General features: G+C 39.6%; 1 protein-coding gene across 4 annotated transcripts in view; it reads right to left on the bottom strand.

Annotated features, from left to right (window-relative positions):
• VPS13B (vacuolar protein sorting 13 homolog B) overlaps window positions 1-17,585 on the bottom strand; it is a 429,143-nt gene that overhangs the window by 10,836 nt on the left and 400,722 nt on the right. For all 4 annotated transcript variants that reach the window (XM_058833661.1, XM_058833660.1, XM_058833663.1 and 1 more), the window contains exons 54-59: window positions 17,171-17,370; window positions 14,542-14,660; window positions 12,609-13,423; window positions 8,129-8,305; window positions 6,975-7,145; window positions 211-387 (exon numbers count right to left, since the gene is read on the bottom strand). In XM_058833661.1, coding sequence (XP_058689644.1) covers window positions 211-387; window positions 6,975-7,145; window positions 8,129-8,305; window positions 12,609-13,423; window positions 14,542-14,660; window positions 17,171-17,370 — 1,659 coding nt within the window. The remainder of the gene's footprint in view (window positions 1-210; window positions 388-6,974; window positions 7,146-8,128; window positions 8,306-12,608; window positions 13,424-14,541; window positions 14,661-17,170; window positions 17,371-17,585) is intronic.

Raw genomic sequence — 17,585 nt, 5'->3', positions numbered from 1 at the left:
GGCTGTACATCGCTGATCAGTAACACAAGAGAGAAGCATAACATGATGGCCTTTCAGAAAAGCAGCAGAGCATTTGTAAGTATTTAGCAGTGGCATTTCTAAACCTTTCTCTAAGTCACACAATACTGAGTTGGATAAAGAAGACTTAGCAGGTTGTATCTGAATAGCATTTTAAAATTTAAATGGAGGTGTTGGAAATATGAAACTCACCGTAACCTGTCTGGGAGACGAGCTCAGCTGCCCCTCCAATGGGCTTTGTGAAGACGCCCATGATTCCCTTCCCCACACCCGAGATGACCCCTCTGGCTTTATGCCCAGCAGAAGCTTGGGCCTCAGATACTCGCTGAAAATTCTGCATCGGCTGATCCACAATCCCAGCAATTGCACCTGAAAAAACAAGAGTCTCCAGTAAGTAGTCAAGAAAAATATTCCGGAATAAGAGGAAATCTTACTACTGGACCTGAATATTGTTTGGATTAGAGTCTGTACCCAATTCTTATACAGCTATTTAGCATGTGACCAATTAGCTAAACACTGTCTTAGCTTCAGTAAAGTTAGATCTTAACCTTTTTTTTTTTTAACATTTAGATCACCTAACTTTACAGTATGTTTTCCTCTTTCAACTACTTATGCTAAATGCTTTTGCTGAGTTAATTTAATTTGGCTCATTCTGTGTCAGAATTCTGAAAATGTTGGGCTAGGAATAAAATCCTCCAGTTTTGGATGACTTGGCTGCTATGGAAATGAGATTTACATGTAAGTGTGAGATTGACTTCATGAGAATAAAAACTGCTTGTGTTCAATAGATCATTTTCATATCCTCTTCCACTGCCAGAAATGTTCATAAGGTAATGCAACTTTTGATATATTACTAAGATTAGCAGAATTAGACTTTGAGACTTTTTGTTACTTTTTTTGTGAAAACCATCATATTTTACTTTAATGCGCATGGGTCAAACTTTTACAAGTGACATAGTGACCTTCCCAGCTTTTAGTATCAACAGAGAGCTTCAGCTTAAATCTTCCTAAATGTAAACAGGTATGTGAGGTGGTGCATTTCTTTGATCTTGAGTTTATGCTAGCCACTTAACCACAGACATGTCTCTAGCTGTTGTAATTTTGATAGATAAGGTATTTAGAGATTGCTGAGGGTACAAGGATTGGACAAAGCGACACCAGTCTGCCTGACCCAAGGCGCTTTGCTCAGTGAAAAGAAAACCTGCAGGCTTCTTTGGCAGGTCTCAGTTTGCACCTGCAGCTGCAAATATCAAGATAAAACAATTATTTAAGGAGTAGGACTGAGTGTCACCCTGGTTACTAGGCATTTTCACCTCAACCTAGACACTTTGAAAGTTCTGCTTTGTATGTGGAAGGAAATCCAGGCATAATTCCACAGATTCGGACAATCGCAACTGAGGTATCTGGCCCCATGTGTTTACCAGCGTGATGTGCACTAGGCAGTGAGCTGCTAACTGGTTTTCAGATGGTTTTAGTTACTGTCACTGGATAAATAAAGAAATTGCTGACTTTGAACAACAAGAACTAATATTGTATTTGTGCACAGTCACTGTCCAAAGGAAAGACGAGGATGAGAAGCAGCACACATTTCCCCAGATCCTTGTCCCTGGGATACTATCTCACAGGAATTCAGGAAACTTGCATCCCCCATAAATGCCTTCCTCTCCTCTTAGAGAGAATTCTTCAAATTCTGTAGGACTAGCCTTTTGACAAAAGTATAATATTTCCACAGAAAATGCTGGTCTATCTTTGAAGTGATGCCTGGTTTTAATTGAGGTCACTCACTGAAGCTGAGTGTGCTGCTGAACATTCACCTTTTGTACCATAAAGGCCATGAAGCTTTTTCCTTATTGCCATGCCATTGAAATGATACAATTTTTAATTCATTAGTACTTACCAGCTGCTCAACTAAAATAATATCCCAACACCACATTACACAATTGGGATTGTCTGTCCAGTCTTTTGTGCAATTGGGATGCATTTGAAGGCATAAAACAATACTCAGTATTCTGCTAAGTTACAATATTATACTATCCTGTGACCTTCTTCACCCTATCTATTGAGGTCATCCACAACAGCTGCACTTTCAGAACAGAAGTTATTGCCTTATAAAATGTAATCCACCTAAGTCCTGGCACTAGTAAATTATTTACTGCAATACACTTGAGCAGAGTTATAAGGTAACAATAAATAAGAGCCTACTCCAAAGGACCTGTGGTATGCTCCGGGCACTGCTCAGCAGGAATGAGGCTCCGAGGATGAGGAAACAGAATGGAAACTGCTGTGACTGTGTTATATAAAAATATTTATGTAGTGCCCCAAATAATCTATAGCTTAATTAGCCAGTTTTTAGTAATTCCACACTTTCTGTTACTCTGGCATTTTTGGCATGCTCTGAATTTGTCTGTGAAGACACTGCCCTTTTGTACCTCAAATCCTTTTGCAAGCCTTGTTGTTTCTACCTGCAAAAAATATAACCAATGATCTTTTCCTCTGTAATTCCTTATCTTTAGATGCAACTCACTGCCATAACTCATTTATGTGCCATGGCCATACCCAGAAATCACAAAATAAACGATAACCTTGCTCTTTTCATTGAGGATTGGTTGGCCCTACCACCCTTGCGTGGGGAATGCAGATCTGTGCAGCTCCTTTCCTGTCTGCAGCATGTTGAGCGAAGAAAAAAAACACAGGCCAACGCCTGAGCAACCTCAAAACCCAGCAACAGTGCGAGAGTGGTGACACACATGAGGTTCAGGGCACTCCTCACACCAGAAACTGTGCAAAGCACATCTTCCCTATGTCCCTGTGGCTTCTTGCGTTCTAACTGAGTTCTTGGCAGGATCACCATGAGGGATGGACTTACCACAGAAAGTCTCTCCCCAACAGATTTCAGCAGGGTATCAGGAAAGCAGAGCATGGAACCACATGTAGTGGTTCTTCCCTTCCCAGTCTCATTCTCTCTCACACACGGTGTCCTACTGCTGTCCCTTTCCTGTAATGTCCCCTGACCAGTATTTTTTTTATTAAATGAAACCATTCTCCATTGTTCTTTTTTTTTTTACCCTAGGCATTTGATTTTATATGCATGTCCACATATGTACACAGAGATTATGCATGTAAAAAGAAAACCTCAAGAAAATTAAAAACCAAAGCAACAAAACAAAAACATATTCTTCCATTACTGGACCAAAGAGGTTCCAGCAACAACATAACATCTGCTAAACATCAGATGGGGTACACTCTGGTTAATACATGTTGCTCACTAACAATAAAAAAGTTACTTTGATAGCTACAAAATTCAGATAGTTCAGACTATATCACTGGATTACTTCAAGAAGAATTTGATTACAGGCAGTAACTGGTTCGTGCACAGTCTGACAAAGTTTGGTGAATGTAGCACAGCTTGCAAACCTTGGCAAAGCTCGGATTGCTTGTGACAAACTCTTTCAGAGCAAGACATAATTGGAAAAAATCCCCCACTAAGAGAAACTGGCCATGCTTAGCCATGAGGCTGGAAGCTGGCCAAGCTGAAGCCATTTTGCTTCCTTTTCTCTGTTGTTTTCCTGGACTGCCTCAAGTATTTCACACCAAAAACGGGGCTGAAGCATAATCTCATCACAGCAAATATCACATAAAAATTCAGCTCAAAGGAAAGAGCACCTGTTGCCATGCATTAATGTCGGTGAACAATTAGCGTGTGGAATTGCTCACAATTTCAGGATTAGCACTGGCTTGTGGTATCTTGTGTTGTAGACAGGCAAACATAGAGTGGCCCTGACTCAGTGATGGTGTACAGCAAGAACAGCCACTAGCACCTGTAATAACAAAAATCTGATCTGAAATCCAGGCTTTGCCCTCTCTACCAAGACAGTTACACTCTCAGGCAATATGACTCAATTTACTTCCCCAAAAGCAGGAAGGAGTAACTGAAACGCTGAGCACTTCTGCCACTGTAAAAAATAGCTTTTTGAATAACTGTCAGGTTTTTAGTTATTCAGATATGATCAACTTCTTAAAGGCAGCCACTTCAATATAATATTTTTCACTAGAACCAGCAGTTGAAAATATAGTTTCAATAGTCTCTTTTACATGTTTCTAAGTCATTATTTTAAGTTTGACCTTGTCACACAAAATGCAAAGGATAGTTCCTCCGTGGGGAGTCAATCATCTAAATATTTTACAAATAGTTTCACTGAATTTTTGCCTAAACATATGAAAGAAAAAAACCACACCTATCATAAGCTGTTACTTCTTTTCATGCGCAAGTGTTACTAAAATGACCCAGGAATCTCCCCCAAACTAGAAAAGAAGACAACAGCTGGCCAAAGATAACAATCAAATCAAACAACACCCTGACAGTGCTTGAGTCATTTAAAATGAGACAGGACAAAGCACTTAAGAATGTACCACAGGGAACAACTTGCACTGAGGAGGAGATGAGAGTACATGATTTTGGCCCTGATTCAGCAAAGCTCTTAAGCACATGCTTAAGTGCTCTGCTGAATCAGGGCCATCGTGAGCCAGATTTTCAGAAAAATCAGAAAGGCAACTCTACTTTCTGGGTAGATACCACAATGCATCAGTGAATTGAGGGCTCCTACATGACTTCACCAAGGCACAAAATCTACATTTGCCATTGTCTTAGCTGCCTGCACAGGTCAGATGGCTTTTACGAACATGAGAGTACTGTGACCATCATAGAAATCTCTTTCACACTTTTCAATTTTACAATTAGAAAGTCACAGAAATTACGGCTTCAAATAGTGGTGCTCTCTGCATTTCTGTGCTCATCAAACTTTTCATCCTTGTGAAGGAAAATAACTGCAGCTTCACTTCACTTTGTTATGTATGAAGAACCTTAAGTGTTTTTAGAGTAAGCATGTTCATGTTTATTCTGAATGCACTGGGGAAATAAAGCAGCACAGTGATACCATCCCTTCAACTACAACTGCGTTTTTTTCTTTTTGGGAAGCCACAATATTTTTTAAAATAAATGGTCAGGACAGCAGCAGCTTTCTGACACATTTGTATAAATTGAAACATAGGTCTATTCCTAATTTAGGTCTTGACAAAATTTTTATGAATGTTGCTGCCTATACAGAGGAAATATGCTTTTTAAAAAACATGTTTAATAAAAAAACTGATACAAAGTAAGTGGAACATTTTTATTTCTCCCTTGGTGAGAGTTCCATACTTGTCACATCCAGCTATACAGTGACTGTAGCTATTTATCTGGGTGCTTCACTGGCTCCACTGCTAAGAAAAGATGTATTTAGCAGGGAGCAATCTCTAAATAATAACAGCAGGAATTAAAACAAGACCCTAGCTTGTGGAGGAGCACTATTTAAATGTTAATATGAAGCTCTAAGCTTCTAACATGAAGTCTGATTTCTGAGGAAATCGGGGACGCTGGAATTCTAGCTCTTTTTTTTTGTTTTTTTTTTAGCTCGGGTGTACCGCCGTGAACCACGGCATCCCTGTGCACGGGGAGGTGCAGGAACAGTGCATTTGTGCATGTGTGTGAGGAGTTCCCAGCTTTCCTGAACAGCAGAAACTTTGCCTTGTTACAGCCAAAGCTACAAAGTTTTGCTCTTTCCTTCAGGCTGTACAGCTGATGTTTTTAGCTCTGAAGGGCTCTGGTGTGTCAGTGAAGGGGATACAGACACCATGATACCTCGACGTTTTATTAATAACTGAGCCAAGATCACCGAACCATTTCACCAGCACATGCACACCAGGATGACACAGTGCTTCTAAAAGTATAATCTTTCAGCCAGCAACTCAACCTGACTGGCCTTAGCCCAATAAAACAAGAGGGAGAAATAAAACCTCCTCCAAACTGCCTTTGATTCGCAACACCCGTAACAGCTTACTATAGGGACAGTGGCTACTAATATATGGAATTTCTCCTTTATATACATTTCTCCCAGGACACTTGCTTGCCTGTTTACAGGCATTATCAAATGACAGTGCTTCGTATCACCTAATGTTATTGCTTAAAATAATTCCCAGCAACTTAACCCAAACTTGTAACATTTTTACCACTTCCTCTTTGGGGCTTTCAGGGTTGCGGTTGCAAATTTAGGAGTTGTGTACTCTACTGAAGATTAGGAAACAGGACAAATCCTTTCAAGCTTCAGCTCTTCTAACCCTTTGCACTGGACTGCTTTTGGTCACTTTGATCTCTAAGAGATTCATACTGTTTAATCCATACTGAGGAACTCTGCCAAACAATACAGTTCTGCATTCCTTTGCTGTGTGACAAAGTCGAAGTAACCTAGAAAATCCAGCCCCTTACTGCAAAACTTCTCGCAGAGACTTTTTCCACTGTGGGTTAGTTTTCAAATTTTTAGGTACTGTTTTGAAATGGATAGAGTAATCTTCACTTCTAACCAAACCACTTGGCTGCTTGATGAATAAAATTGCACGGAATCAGGACGATCTGGGTCCCTTTGTAAAAGCAGAATTTCTCATCAAAGCTTACTTAACATCTGCACTAAGTTGAAGTGGTTTTCAAACAAACCCAAGAATCTCTGATATCTACAGTGCTGCAAAAACAAGCAGGTTCAGAAGGCATTCTTGTAATTCATCGGAAAGTAAACATCAGCATGATGACGTCTTCATGTTGAATTAGTTACAAGTCACGCTGCCTGATGCAGAATTATTCTTTTTTTCCCACTCAGATCTACATCATGTATGAGTAAAAACATTATTTCACAAAGAAAGTGCAAACCCATTCTATATCTACAATTATTTTATCAGCAAAAATCATACACAAAAATCACCAGATCTTGATAAACAGTATCTAATATACATACTGTGAAAGGCTTTTTCACAAGAAGACACCAGCCCCCCTACCCCAAATTTGAAATTATAACTCACAGTTAGAAAAGGCTAGTGAGCAGATTAGGAAACAGAATTATCACTTAACTTGATATTTAATAGTACATTACCTAGAAGGCTAATGCCTAAACGAGAGAGTCCCTGTCTCAGTCCTTCTCCCAGGCTTTCTGGAAGCTGCCTTCTCCATTCTTCTTGTCTGTTGTAGTGCTCCTCATCCAGTGACAGCCTATCCATATTCCGAGCAAGACTTGTTGCCAGATTGGTAATTGACGTCAGTGTACCTAAATGCATGGAGATATACATTTGGGTCTGAATCAGAATGCTTTAATTTAAACCACGGAGACGATGTATGCCTCACTGCAATACTGAGCTTATGAGCAGAACAGCAAGTCAAGTGAACAGTCACCCATGTGTAACACGCTTTACTATTTGTTAAGCATCACCACGCTGCTGCTATGGTCCACGTCACGCCTTTTACATTAGCCTGCTCCAGGTTTGCCTGGTCGGGGGCAACAGAAACTCATCTGAACATCCTTCTCCAGTTCCCTGACTTGCGTAAGGCTAATTTAAATGGAGAGAGGGGTGATGGAAAGGTAAACAAATATTTACAGAAAGAGATGTGAGGCCGCGTCCTGCGGGAGGCTGGAGCGGAGGTTTGGAGCAGCAGCCAGCGCCGGGGCAGCCACTGTGTCTGTGCAGCAGCTGGAGCCACGCGATGGCACTGTTTGTACAGGCTTTGCAAAGGAAGAGCTCCTCCTGCTCCCATGGCACGCCAGCCCCACTGTCAAATCCTATCCACGTACTCACACAGTTATGACAACTGTATCTACTTCTTTTTTTTTTTTTAAAATAACAAATATGATGAGGCGACCGAGTGTAGAATTTCTGATGGCTAGCAGAAGTGCAGAACACCTTTAATACTTCTGCAGTTATCACATGAAATATTTGCTGACTGAATATCTATTTCCCACTGGGAGGTTTAAAATTCTGAAGTTTCTGAAACATTCTCATGCACTACAGTAAAGTGGTGATCTGTTTAATACATGAAACATTGCACATGAGCTTGTTACCCTCTTAGCTTAGTTAAACAGGACTTGTTTGGTTTTTGAGCCCTGGTACCAGGAATTTCAGCTGGCACTGTCAGAGCACCACAAGACATGGCAGGGCCAGGAGACTGAAGGATGGACAGACTTTATTGCTTAAAACTTTTAACAATGCATGACAACAAAGCAGTAGTTGGAGTAATAAAGTAAAAGCGCATTACCTTTGGAAATGTGCTTTACAAATGATGTTGTTCCTCTGGAAACTCCACTGACAAATGCTCCTGGGCCTCTGGTCAGCCCTTCATAGGGGAGCCTAAAGAAATCAGCTATGCCATTCCCTATGCTTCTCACCAGACTAGCTGGGCTTCCAAGGATTTCCAATGATCCAACAACCCAGCCTGTGTGGAGAAACAAGACACATGTTACAGCTGCAAAAACTGCAGAAGCAGCAGTTGTGAAAAGGTTATTCCTTAATTATCTTTTTCACACTAGAATTCATTGCATTATGAACTTCCTTTGAGCAAAACACAGGAAATAACTCATCCACTATGAATTCAGAAATGGCAATCTTTCATACTTCGTAAATCAAAGAAATCCTTTTGGCAAACTCACAAATAGCTTTAGAATTACTTCCTTCCAGGAGCTTCCCGTATTTCTGCTAAAAGTGCGTGAGGGAGGCGGATGCGAGAGCCTCACAGCTACAGAGGAATGGGACTGCAAGCTCAGATGGTTGGGTTGTTTTTAGACACTATAAGGCAGCGTTGTGATTTCACATCCTTATGCGATAGAATTGTGACAAGGAGTTTACACTGATACAATGTACTGCTTTACGGGAGTGTGCAGGTCAATTGCTTGATGGAGTGTTAGGAAAAGGGATGCAGATTTTTGACAAGTGCTTAAGAAGTTATTTTAAATCCACCCCAACCCTTCTAAGCTGATCATTTTCTTTCAGAGTGCAGTGAAAGCCAGACAAATGTCTTCTGCTCAGTACAGTTGTGTAAACAGCAATGACATCTACATGCTGATTAGGTTACTCATAGGGGAGTATTCCTTATGCATATCCCAGGAGAAGTATCTGCAGATCTGATTTCCTATATAAACTCAGGGTTGCCAGCAGCTTGCTGGATGGCTGAGCACGCAGCAATCTGTTGCTGGAAAGCTATTTGCAGGTCTTGTCTTTCTCAGGCTGGTAGGCAGCAGATTTATTAGGGAAACAGTGCTGCATAACTCTTTTTTTGGCAGCCCAGAGAGAGCAATTCAGAAATGGCAATAAATGTGAAACAGGAACTGTTTGGTCTTTGAGCCCTGGTACCACGAATTTCAGCTGGCACTGTCAGAGCAGCACAAGGTATGACAGGGCCAGGAGACTGAAGGATGGACAGACTGGCCTCCTGCTCTCCCAGGAGGGCCCTTGATCTGCGTTCTGCCCTCCTCCTTCCCATCTCATCATTGAGAACTCCTGCTATCCAGATGCTTTTCTTGTTTTCTTTTAACCCCTCCCAGTCATTCCTGTGGAAGGCTGAATCATGAAATTGAACAGAGGAGAAAATGTTACTCATATGAAATGAATTAATCTCAAACTATCATTCTAAGCTCCCGGAAAATCTATTATTCTTGTTGAATCTGTCCCACATTTCAGTTCTGGCAGGTTGAGAACTCAAGTACTTGTAATATAAAAAGCGGGAACCAGAGTGGACATAAGAGACAGGGTGGGATGGACTACAAAAACAAAACCCAAGTGCTACTGGCAACGCAATGAACAGAGCAGCAACACACACTGTGGCCCCGCTGGCCTGGAAAGGAGCATCCCCTGGCAGACCTTTCCTGCCAGGACCAGGGGAAGCCAGAGCTCCAGGCTGGGTCTGCAATTCCCTCACTGTAGGATTTTTAATAAATTATCTTTGCCACTGTGTGAAGTGCTGAAAAGCTGGAGGGGTGGGGGAGGCGTGTACAGATGGGAGAGATGTTCTCTCTGCTTCTTCTGATCAATAATATTGCAATAATTCCTTAGAGATTTTTTTCCCCCTAAATATTCTTGACATTCCTTGTCCTATGTGGTGGCGTGATGTAAAGTGGCTACAGGACACTTCAGCTTAGTGCCTTGGTGCCCTGCAACATCCCCAGCAGGCACCATCAGCCTGGGACATGGGAGACTCCACTCTCCTACCGGGCCAGCCAGCATTTCAGGAAATGTAAAACAGATCAAAACGAGGAAAGAAAACAGTCTAACACAAAACTGAGGGGTTGCCTGGTATGCCAGGAATGGTTTGTTGTAATCTGTCCCTGCCTGTCAGGTTTGGGAAGCTCTCTGGATGGATTGTGCTCACCCTTGGAGAGTGTATGGGAATAATGTGCAACCTGCAGCATGGGTGACCCTCCTTGGCCAATGCTCAGGGCAAACCCAATGGCTCCTCACTGCTGGCTTGGAGCACCCAACCCAAGGAGGAAGTGTGGGAGTAAGTCAGGAATAGGAGAATGAGGAACCAGGAATAACCCCTCAATTCACAAGCTGTGTGTGGCATTTTACTCTGCAGAAATACAGTATTATGTCAGGCTGCCATTTCCCACTTGTGCCCAGTAATTATATCCACCGACATGAAATAAATATGATGGTAATTAGCAGAGAGACAGTGAATTTTCTTTATAGGCAACTATAGGGTCAGATGTGATATTTCTGAATAAAATTTTATTAACTTTTATATAGGGGACAACTTAATTAGAAAAGGAGATTTCCATTGCAAGTTTGGCTGATTTGAGATAAGCAATGCTAACCAGCATATTTGAACAGCGTTCTCCAGCCCCATTCACAGCTTGAATGGATTCTGGATTGAATGGATTCTACTCCTTTGCAACACATAGGGCAGCCTGGTGCACCCCCTTCAGCAAGCTTTGGGGAAAATCCTGCCCCCTTCCACAGGTCAGCAGCAGTCCTGCACACAGCTAAGAGCAAAAGAGTGTATATCTGAGTATAAGGTATGACTGTATGGGAAGACTGTCTGTGCCACCAATGGTTTATGCATGAGACAGTGGTGAGCAGAAGGGGTTCAAACAACCCATATTCTACATTAATGTAATTAAAACGCAGAAGCACGAGGTCCTCTTCCATAAGAGACCAATTGTGTTAATGGTGAGAAAAAACTCAGGGTTTGCAGATCATATAAAGCTTTCTGCTTGATTTTTCCTTCCTTTTTTACTTTGTTGACACAGTTGGCTTTTTTGACAAGTGTCACAAAGTCTTCAACACAAACCATTTTCTTTGCTAAAGCAAACATTAATCAGCACAATTCACCATCTTAATCATGGTGACACCTTTCAAACAATACATTTTAGTTTTAGTTCTTTTAATGGGAGTTAAGTATACATGCATATGTATTTTCCTGAAGAGAAGTTCCACCAAAACAAACCTCAGTTTTTAATACTTACATCTGCTTGATTTCAGATACATCACTGATCCCAGACCAGACCAAGTGATAGGGCAGAAGCATTTGCACTGTGGACCATATTTGGCTAGAGTTTCACTCTTAATTACCAAGCAACTAGATCTGCCCTTCTGTACTATGAGATTTAACTACAAAACAAATCCAAACAAGTAGCAAAACGAAAAACAGAAATTTTGCAAACATAATATTGCTTGCAAATTATAATTGATATAAATTATAAAAAGATAATAAAAATATATTTTATAATAATAAAAAATATTGCAAAATAATGAACTGGTAGACTGTACTGGTGCACAACTGCGCATAGTGCTGTCACAGTCAGCTGCGCAAGCTAGGTACACACACAGTGAAAGACAAGGTCAGCATCTATAAATAGATGAAATACATGTGTACAGTTTTGGAAAGTGTGCACAAAAGTCAGGTTGCAGCTATGCTTCCAGTCCAAATGGAAGCATTAGGATTTCAGAAAATCTGACTATTAGTATTGCAGGAAAATAAATCCCACATTTCAGTGTGGAAAATGTTACTTTTGTTTGATCATGGAAGAACTTCCTTCTGTCCCAGGCACAAATTCTGTGCTGCACCAAGACACATCAGAGACCAGATTTCATTATTTCTACATTAGTATTTATGGAAAACAAAATGTACCCAATAACTTAAAAAGACTAATTGCTTGCTATTGATCCTATATGGGAAAAAGTTACTAGCAGCAAACTTCATAGTTCTTGGATCAAAGGACAACTAACATCTGTGTGCCAGTTTAGATTGAATTCTATATGAAGAAAGACAGATTCCTAATCATAAACTGCAGCCAAAAGGAGTTTTAACAACAAAACAACATCCAGGTCTATAATTTACTTCTGAATGCAGAGCAACATGCTGAATAATTTGATTAAACAGTGTTTTGGGGAGTTTATGTAAGGAATGTGGGTTGATTCTGACTAGTGCTATAATACAAAATGACAAAACCTAAGCCAGCTAGAACACCTTTTTTTTGCTGTGTTCAGGGTTTCAGGTGGCTACAGCCTTCAGGTGGCTGGCTAGTGTTTAGCACAACATTGCACATCTTCAGTGGTGTCTGCTCAGCTATTTCCCTTCTGTTGTGTGACAGGACCTGAGAGGTGTCTGAAAGTATCATTATCAGTGTCTAAGGCGAACAAAAATTCTGCGTCTGGCTAACATCTAGGGTACTCATCTTGAGCTACAGCCACAGAATCCTGGTACCCAATGCAAAGGTTGCTTGTTAAGGAAAAGTACTGACCTGCTCTGAAAAGTGCTCCAGCAGCGTAATGCATGGCCAAGGCGTGGACAAGCTGCCTGGCCGTGGTGAAGATGGGTCCTCGCTCAAACACAGAGAAGGAGAGAGGGGTGTGATCTGAGGCTATATACAGTTTCAATGAAGCATGAATACTGACAAGGACATTAACAGGTTGTATTTTTAATTTTCTTAGCTTCACTGGCTTGACTAAAGCTCTTGCATGCTCTCTCACTTGTTCAGGCACTATCAGGGTAGCATCTGAAGCACTCATGGATTTACAAGCAGTTTTGTTTTCTGGAAGATATGTATCAAACAAAGTCTTAATGTAGTAAACAAAGGTGTCTTCCACATACAGCCTAGCTGGTTTGAGCTCAAAGCTGAGGTCATTCACGTGAAACATGAAATTCTCTTCCTCAGAAAAAGCAATGCAGAGTTTTATAAAGCAGTTTTCCTTATAGATTTCCAAATCCTTGTTACAAACAATGAGATTGTTCATTCTTGACCACTGTGTGGTTTCATTTTTCTCTTCTTGGCACAGCAGGACTGCAAAATGGAAATTGGATTTGCTGTACAACTGATTGTCCAGTTGCAAGTCTTCACAATACATTTGGAGACTATGAAACTGTGGGAGGCCTTCCACAGAGTCCTGCTGGAACTCCTGTGACAGGAGGCTGGTGGCCGGGGCCATGTAGAGGAAAACATTGTCTGCTGTGAGACGCAGGAGCTCAGATGACACTTTGTGGTTTGTAATATCATCAAATGCAGCAAGACTTAACTGACTGATGAACATTTTCAGTGACAGGATCTGCTCTTGACTTCTAGACAGGAGGGAAAAGAAGTTTTATTACTTCCTGTCATTTGAATTCACCTGGCATCTTGCTTGCTCAAAGAACTATCAAGAGAGACATTCTCTGTAATACGTGGGAAACTCATTGTATAAGTCCTCCTACCATTACTGGGATTTGGCAACCTTAATCACCACAGTGAGTACCACCCAGGATGTCTTCTAAGAACTGGGACACTATATATCTATACCAGGGTGGTCTGTCTTTTCTAGCAATCAACAGGATAGTTTGGACAGGAACATCTCTATCTACACAGTAATTCCCATGACATTTGCTACAGAGAGATATTAAAACACAATTTTCTGACGATTCATGTACAGCCTCAGATGTTTCACTGAAGGTTACTATAATGGATAATCATTTCACATTGCATGCAGTGAGTGCCCTCCACTGCAGTATTTTGATACCGATGGCATTGAGGGCCCCTCCCTGCAATGGGAACTGCCCATTGCCAAGTTTAACTAGCAAATGGACTATTAGGTACTGCTGATGACCAGTTGCTTAATTAGAATGCAAATAAAAACAGTACAACAAATTCCACTCTAATTGTAACAGGATTTCTGGAAGCCAAGTATTCTACAGCTTAGAAATAAGTAGTATTATAAGTGCACTTGAATGAAGCTGAGGACCAGATTGTGGTGTATTATGGAAGTGGAAAAATAATCTAAAGAAGGGTGTTATAATCAAGCATGATTAATTACTAACTGTAAAGCTACTTCTACAGCTCTTCCATATTAAATCTTTGGGAGCTTGTAAGATTACAGATGGCAGGACCTGGCTAAACACATTTTAAAACGAACACACCCAAAATTAATTATTATGGAAAATGGCTTTTTTTAAAATTAACAACTAAGGTCCTCTTTTTGTACCAGTCATCTAATGTTTACCCTATAGTGACATGACTTTTGATGTTAGATTGTCCTTTTTAACTGTGATATACAAAGCCATATGGTCTAAACATATGCTACAGAGCATGCAGCAGTATTAACCAAAACAAACAGTTAAGCCGAAGTTTCTAAGTCAGTTAACACGTAGAAAGCTGACTGAGCTCTCAGCAATGCTTTTAATCATCTTTTATGTGTTTTATGTACCTGTTGAGGTTGATACCAATGGGTCCTGCTTTTCCTTCTGGGGCCAAGGTTATGACTAATGTTCCACAGTGATGGGTGATGTCCACATAAACACAGCCAAAGCCAGTTAAGAACACAATCTAGAGGAGAGGGTTAAAAACACATGGAATGTTACTGAAATCACTATTCTATTGTAATAAATTAAATGAATGCTATCAATGCCTTTTGGCTGAGATCTTTTATTCAAATCAGGATACTATTCAGGAAAAAAGTCAGATTTCAATAATTCAGAAAATAACTGCTCTGATACTTTAAGTATTTCAATTATACAGGGAAATGAAATTTGGATCATATCATTCAACTGCACAACTGAATACATTTTAATAAGAAACTTCTCCAGAAAAAAAGCAAAATGTGCTGAGGAGGGTGGAGTTTATATGAGAAGAATAAATAGGAAATTTAAATTTGTGATTCTGAATTAAGAAGAAAGGCATTTTCCTGGATCTCTAAAAAATCCCACTTTCTCCTCTAGAAAACAAACCCTAAACTAACATTATGTTGCTATACCCTAGCTTAGAGCTGGGTAGATCAATTGGTGATAGCATGCTGTAAAACACATGAAAATTGGAAAGTAAGTAACATTTTGGATCCATGAAAACTCACATTATGAGCTCAAGACTGAACACATTATTAAGCCATTTAAACTGGTTTGTGAGAACAGCTTCACAGGCAAGGTGCTGCCACGAGAAAAGGGCAAAAATCTATTGGAAAGCATAAAACATCTAAAAAGGCAAGAAAAATGGGAATTTGACAACAGGTTTGTGTCTTGCTTACAGGTGTACAAACTTTCATTCTGGACAAGTTGTCTTTAGGAATATCCCACTTAAATAAAGGATGTACTGCTTTTGGAGGTTAATTCTGCAATATTTCAAAGTTTTGTGTTTCTCCAGATCATAAAAAAATTAAGATCTTTTAAAGGTTTGGAAAAATTCACAGCAGTCCTTGTTAGAGCAAGTTGGCTTCTCTTTTCTTGTAAGGTTACTATCAAAACAATTATTTACTAGATTGCAACGACAGAAGCTATAATATAAAGAAATGCAAACTTGAGAAATAACACAAAGATATTGGGATAGCACAGGTAAAATAAACAGCTAATTGTCCTGATGAATCTTTACTGCTGTTAAGAAGTCACCAGAAGCAAAAACAATTGGAAGTTTAGTAGGATTAGCACTGATTCTTATTAGGCTATTCACAATAACCTTGTACAGATAATTAAATTTCATTAATCAAATTTCTTATTCTTCTGACCATTACATGTAAGATAATTTCTACTTCTGACATGTCCGTTTTAATCCTTTGCATGTCTGGAAGAGATTCACAATCCTACATGAAATTAGAGAAAAAAGGACATTTACAGAATTTTCAAAGCTCTAATTATTCTAAATGAAGCTCCACTGATCTTGAAGATTGGTCATTTTTAATTCCAATTTCATATGATTCTGATGATAAATACTTCGATATTTATTAAGATATTAGTTTTAAGTAGTTTAAAATTTACTTTCTGATAGAAAAAGAAATACCTCTCTGTGACTACATAGAAGAAATACAAATTACCTAACATCCTTCAAATACCAGTTATTTCACAACCTGAACTGAATTGTATGTGACACTATTAGTATATTCCTTATTCACTTATATTCATAGTCTTCTAAGAGAAAGACAGACTTAGAAATCCTGGGAAAATTTTCAACATGTACATCCTAAAACTTCAATAACAGAAAGCTATACTTTTTTTTTTGGAGAGCTGTTCAAGTAGACAATGATCCCCAAATGTTGTCTTAGCATCTAATTCCTTCTAGGAGCCAGATACTTATAAAGAACCCTGGTCTGGCATAACATTAATGACTGAAATTTGAAACCTTGCATTGCTTGACTGGCTTGCTGAATGGAACTGAACTACTTGCTATATAACATAACACTCAATAATCAAGAGCATTTTGTGATTGGTGCCCAGGGAAAACATCTGAAACTAGTATTTCTTTCAAAGAGCCAAGCAGTTTATGTTGATTCCATGTAAACTAATGACTTCAAAGATGGAAAAAATTCCCATCAAAAAGAATTACTCCAGTCAAGGAAGCTTTCATTTACCTCAAGACCCAGAGAAAAATAACAGAAGGAAAGAAAAGGGAGGGGTTGTTTTGTTTTAGAAAGATATGAGCAGCTTCTGTAAGGACACAGAGGGAGAATGACTGTGAGGATTCCTACAAGATATAAAGACAAAAATCCCATGATAATGAAGTCACCACATTTTCTTGGATCCTGCGGCGTTCTTTGCTTACAGAGCCCAGAAATTTTCAAGACGGATTTTTCCAGACAACACCGGGTTGATTAAAAAGTGAAAAAAAAATCACTGTTATAAACCCTCTACTTTCAATCTAGTGTTTTTAAAAAAGAGACAGTAAAGAAGATACCCTGTGTTCTAAAACTTTCACAGGAAGGGGCTTACTGAGGCAGGAGAGTTCCCAGGAGTTAAATAAAACCCCTTAAACCAACAGAACGGATACACTCATTGCAGAGGAACAATGCACTGTGCAGGTCAGAAAGACAACCATTTATGGTGTGAACTAGGAAGCAGTTTATAATGATTTACTTGTGTGCCTTGGTTGTTGATGTCCACAAAATCACTCCATTCATTTACTAATTCATCAGATGACACCACTTTCAGGAGAATACTGGGCAATACATCTCTTGTTTTGCAATCTGGATAGCTGGAGATTTGATGGTAAAGCTCATGATGAACCGAACATTCAGCTGGAATCTTTCTACAGTAAACTTCAAACTTTGGTGTATCTGAAATTTTATAAAATATACAAGATCAGTGCTTTCTAAAATCTGTATGAAATCAAAACTCATCTATGCTTGTACAAATGAGAAAGTTTCTGTCTGAAATATTCCTAATGAAGAAAAACATTGCTTTTAGAATTTCTATTGATTAGAATATTATATGTTTGGGTTTTTTCCTTTTCTCTTTCTATTTGGTAAAGTTTTACACAAATAATGTTCTG

This window comes from Poecile atricapillus, chromosome 2, assembly GCF_030490865.1.
Source record: "Poecile atricapillus isolate bPoeAtr1 chromosome 2, bPoeAtr1.hap1, whole genome shotgun sequence".
Lineage (NCBI taxonomy): Eukaryota > Metazoa > Chordata > Aves > Passeriformes > Paridae > Poecile > Poecile atricapillus.
The sequence above is the reverse complement of the archived record's forward strand: the minus strand, read 5'-3'. Positions and strand labels throughout refer to the sequence as shown.